Raw genomic sequence first — 5,855 nt, forward strand, 5'->3', positions numbered from 1 at the left:
TGTTTATATACACGAGTAATACCGGATATAATATGTGTTGTATGCAATGAAAAAACTATATTTTCGGATTGCACAAGGTACGGAATATTATATTATCTTTTACAATCATTATAAAACTGAATATTCTTTACATTTCATGCTCTGGATATGATGTACAGTATCGTTAAGAATTTTATCAAGTTGCCTAAAAATATACAATGTTTGTGGTAGTAGTACTGAATTATTTTTTAGCAATTTTAAATATTCAGTTAATTCTTGCTTTATGCAGTCAAATAATGTACCAGATGATGAACTTATATTAAAAACAGCCGTTTTAACATATATAAATGCTTAATAATTTAGTTTCGATTTTTATGTATTTCACAAAGTCACATTCATATTCATATACAATATTATCATTACAATAGAAAGTAGGCCCCTGTGTCTAAAAAAAATAATGAAAATATGAAAATGAGATATAAGGAATTACATTCGAAGCAAAGCCTTTACCATGTAGGCCTAACTCTCTTAAATAATAATATAATTAATTCTTTAAAAAAAACTTAATCTATGCCTAAGGAACAGTTTAGTGGTAAATCTATCCCACGCCGGACACCATCCCGGTATTTCTAAGTCGAGGTTTCGGCCTTAATAAAAGATTGCTAGTACAAGTAAAATGTTTTACTAGAATTAATCTAATCTTCTAGTCATCTAAAGGTAAAATTATCCAGCACCGGATATCATCCCGGTATTTCTGAGTGTAGGTTTCGAAGCCGAAAGATTACGTGGTGAATCAAATCATGATAAATAAGCCTAAGCTACTGATACGTAACTACAATAAAAATGAAATAATTTCAAATTTGTTCCATATTTTCAATAGGCTGAATGTGCAAGTTATGTTTAAAGTTTCTTTATTTTTTTACGTTGTAGTTGATAACTTATTTGATCCGTATAAATGACATATGGAATACTTGGGTAGATGTTTTACTAATTAGCATAACACTCCATTATAATTGTCCAAAGTTGTAATCTGTATTATTTGGTTTGTTTTTGTTGCGAGACTGTACTATTGTGTTGCATGGGTTTCCTGAATAATGACCAATTTTATGTCGACCATTGTTTTTCTAAATTATTGAAGGTTGGCTTGCGCTTCATAACCAGAAGGGAAAGGCACAACGTAAATACCCATTTATATTACATCCATTCAGGTGAAAAAAAACACCCTATAATTGAGACCGCTTCAGGGGTGGCGCCAGTGGGGGACCACAATACTAGGGGGAGAAAAAAAATTATATGTATTTTCTACATTTATTATTAATAGACTCTAAAATCGATTAAATAAGCCAAAAGTTGTCAAAATTTTCGGGCTTCGCACCCTGGACCGTTTTCGAGGCCTTTTAAGCGACGCTTGAACACGCCCAGTTTGTTACCGTGATAGAAATGTGACCCCTTGTTAAGGGCATCGCCCCCCCCCCCCCGTTGGGGACCTCTGTCCCCGTAGGGAAAATCATGGTGCCACACCGGGACAGCTTAGGGTGACTACTACATGTAGACGAGGTTGACTGGTTTAAATATTTTTTGCTTGAAGTCTGGTCATTCAATTTTGGGAAAAAAGAAGAGGTTGCATCAGAGTACAATTTGGCTTACAAAACGATATTGAGTTGTAAATTATTGGTCCGGCCAATACCGGACCGCTTCCGACGCCCTTGGCACATAACTACAAACGTATTAGTTGTCTAGTTAGTTATTTTAGTTATATGACGTTCGCTTTGTATGCGACTGGTAGGCGGTTCATATCCCGGTAGTGGTTGAAATTCTATTTTCCTATTTTTTTTTTCAAAAGGAAAAGATGCGTGGAAATTTTATGCAGGGGAATTATGATGTGGAGATATACACTCTTGGAGTGTGCTCTAGTTATTTAATAAGGCCCCTATTATTAATTTAATAACACTGGTAGAAAAATTACAGTATAACCCATGAAGACACATTTGAGCCAAAAAATATCTGCTTGCAAGGATACCTCTATTTAGGGGACGTTGAGATGCTGCTACTGACAACGATGCCGAGGATGGTCGCAAAGATTATAATGCTGCTATTGAAGATAATGATTCCTTTGATGTCAATGTTGATGATGATGATGATGCCAATGCTGCTGATGATAATGAAAATGCTGACGATGATGATGCATATCGATGATGATGCCGATGATGGTGATGCTGCTGTTAAAATTGATGATGCTGATGCTAACTGAAAGAGTAGCATATCTAGGGATGCACGCCCCTTCCCCCACGACCCACAAAAAAAAAATAATATAAAAGGAATACACTATCAATTTTAACGTGAAAAAGTGTCATTTGCCCTTATATGAGCATCATATAGGTCTAATATTACCCCCAAATATGGGCATATCACATTGATTTGTCACATCAAGTCAAATTTTACAGTGTGGACAAAGCTTAAGTTGTTCTCCTTTTGGTCCTGTGTATCAAGAGTTTTCTAAAAACATCACACTTGGCCACAGTTTGACAATTACAACTCATACAATAAAATCCTCAAAATTAATAAGGTCATAATGTTTAACTAAAACCACAAATGATTTCTGCATTTATATGGCACTGCAGACAAGTGTTTAACTATATAATATAATATACTTCTTTATGTTCGTGTTGGGAATTTACAATAAACACTGTCAACAAAGATATGTAGGTATTTGGGGGAGGGGGTTAGTACATGCCCAGGGTTATATGTGTAACTGACTAAAACATTATATCTTGTCAAAAACATAAAATGTAATATTTGAAAATTTGTACCATGCATCCTTGTTTTGCATGTGATCATAGGAATATTGATGATTTAGTTCCAAATTATAAGAAGATATCTTAACATATACAGTATATTATAAACTTAAACATCTATTATGATACTTCACCTAAGGTTGAGCAACTTTTTTTCCCATACTATTTTTATACTGTTGCTATACATATAGGATCAAATTCCAAGTCTAGGATTTTGTATTCAATTAACAAAACTTTTAAGCACAAAAAGTAAGCCTATATAAATTTGATAGATTTCTAAGAAAAAAAACCCATATTTTAATTGTCTCAAATCAATAAATCTTTTCATTTAATAGTTTTAATGCACATACAGACTAAAGAAATTATTGAGCTATCAATGAATAAGTGCATTAGTATTTCTAGTTCGGCAGCAGTAATTGATATATTAAAAGTGACAATTACATGATTTTGATCAATATTTAGTACAGCAATGTGTCCGTTGATTACCTGGGGCTGTATACAATTCGTGTGCCTGACGATTATCTGTAATTGTATACAATTCTTCATACTCTTCTGTAACTACATTAAAAAATTTAGGAAGTTGAGATTAGTTAAACTTTAACCCAATTATAAAATAAATATATATGGTAATGGTGTTGCTGTATAGGTAAATATACATACAGTAAATAATGAATCAAATGGTATCAGATACATGCCACAAAATTTATTTGAAAACTAGCAAGTACTTTATCAAGTTATATAGGCCTATGTCATAAATTGAATCCCAGAAGAAGAGGAATATTCAATTAACAATTCTAAACACAAAATGTATATAAATTTACTAGATTGCTAACAAAAAAAACCCCAAAACCCCTTCTGTTTGTCACAAAGCAATACATCTTTAAATTGAATAATATTAATGAACTTAAAGACTAAAAAAAATATCAAACAGCAAGTGCATCAGTATTTACAGTTCGGCAGCAGCAACTGATATATTCAAAGTTACAATTACATGATTTTGATCAATATTTAGTCCAGCAATGTGTCCATCAATTACCTGTAATTGTATACAATTCATGTGTCTGACCATATACAGGAACATCATGACTATATATGGGCATACAACATTTTTTTTTGTCAAAGAAAAGTTGGTAGTCTGGACAGGGCTTAAGACATCTGTAACTACATCAAAGATCTTATAAACACAAGATGGCGTTCTCTGCGATTTACACGTAACAAATAGAAGCGTCCATTTGGCACTGAAAAGTAATAACTTTTGGGAGAGGTCGTCCTAGTCGTTGCCATGGATCTAAGATAGGGTGTTCGCGTTACGGCAAAGTTTGTTACCAAGTATGTTAATTGTTCCTTAATTGTTCTAAAGAAAGGGCGCATTGTAAATTGGACGCTACTAATTGTTACGTGTAAATGTAAAGTCGCACGTTGTACACTATGGCCAAAGCAGTCAAAGTTCAAAAGTTTTCATTTTTGCAAGAGGGCACCGTACACTCCTTTATTGCAGAATTTGCATGCGGAAATCGCCGAGAACGCTATCTTGTGTTTATAAGATCTTTGAACTACATCAAACAAATTGGAATTTAAAAAAAAATTAACCTAATGATAAAATTGAGCAATATTAAAAATGAAGTATTAAACAATGACTATCTTCACATACAGAAACAGAAAATACAAATACCACCTGATAAAACTATTAAAACAGAGTACAATGAACACTTATTATTTATTCATGGTTAGTATGAACTTGTCTAACTAAACACAATTTATAAATCATTAAACTACATCTTAAATCCACATTATTATCTCAATCATTATCAAAATATAAAATATATATATATATAATAATGTAAAAATATTCATATAAAATATAAAAGCAAATATTATTCAATTTACACTTGAACGATCTTAAAAATATATGATAATAGTAATCAACTTGTATTGCGCCTTATAGTTAAAAATCGCCTAAAATGCTTAAAGATAATGAAAATATAAGAAAACTCTAACCCAAGCACCAGTTACAATTTACTAGAGAATCATATAAAAACGAACCAGCATCACTGCACCATTCTCCAGCAATTTAACGACAAGAGAACAGACAAATTACAAACATTTACACAAAAGGACGGTGACAGTTCGGGAACAACCAACAAAGAATATAATTCTTTTCCAGTGATGGCACTTGTCTTCCAGTGCAAGCACTTCATAAAACGCTCCAACATTTTTGCATCCTCACAGGGTATATATTGACTAAGGCTTCGTATATTACCAGGGAGGAAACAGAGCCTAAGAATAGGTATATCATCAGGTTTGGTAAAGTTGACCCATTTTTTTAATCGATTATGAGGAAATAATTTTTATTTTTTGCTTTTTTTAATTCTTTGGTGGTCAAACATTTTGAACATCATCAGAAGAGGAAAATCAGGACTCAGCATGCCATACACAATCAGGAGGAAGCAGCACAATATCTTTTACATAAAGCATGCTTACATATCATGATGTTCTGAAGTATACAGATGGGTTTCATACGGTGCTTCATTTGGTTGTGTTGGCTCTGGTCCTATTGGTTTTACGTCCAATCCAGCATTGTTGTCTTCTGCCAACATTATTGTTTTTAAATACCCTTCATCATCTGTTGCCTGCATTGCTGATATGTACCTTCCATCAGAATTGTCTAATAGCTCAGATGTACCACTTCTAGGGGGTAAATGTGGCTTTATCTCATCATAAAATGGATCATATACGTGATTGTCATCATATGCTTTATGTTGTGTTGGTCTTGGTGTAAGTTGTGCCATTTTCAGTCCATCCTCATCTACAGCCTTGGATCTTTAAAAAAATAAAGTAGAGGCATTAAAATTTATTTTATTTTTTAACATATTTTTTAAAAATTTAATAACATATTGGATACTGATATTTATGTACCAAAACCATTTATGTACCACCAAAAAGTTAAAACTAACTTTATTTTTGAAATACTCTTCAAATACATTCATCTTGGTCTCCCAAAAGTGTCAGTATCCATGAAATCAAATCAAAATGAAACATCAAAGTAAATGAAGAAAATGTACACTTAGCTTTCCTCACACA

The 5,855-nt window shown here is 32.7% G+C and overlaps 1 protein-coding gene across 1 annotated transcript in view; it reads right to left on the reverse strand.

Moving 5' to 3' along the window:
* Positions 1–4,652: 4,652 nt before the first annotated feature.
* Positions 4,653–5,855, reverse strand: part of LOC117115350 (plexin-A4-like) — a 28,723-nt gene continuing 27,520 nt past the window's right edge. Inside the window, exon 22 of the mRNA XM_033259104.1 lies at positions 4,653–5,594. Coding sequence (XP_033114995.1) covers positions 5,252–5,594 — 343 coding nt within the window. The 3' untranslated portion in view covers positions 4,653–5,251. The remainder of the gene's footprint in view (positions 5,595–5,855) is intronic.

The sequence above is a fragment of the Anneissia japonica genome, unplaced genomic scaffold (assembly GCF_011630105.1).
Source record: "Anneissia japonica isolate Jap-2015-1 unplaced genomic scaffold, ASM1163010v1 scaffold288073_len612986_cov165, whole genome shotgun sequence".
Taxonomy (NCBI): Eukaryota; Metazoa; Echinodermata; class Crinoidea; order Comatulida; family Comatulidae; genus Anneissia; species Anneissia japonica.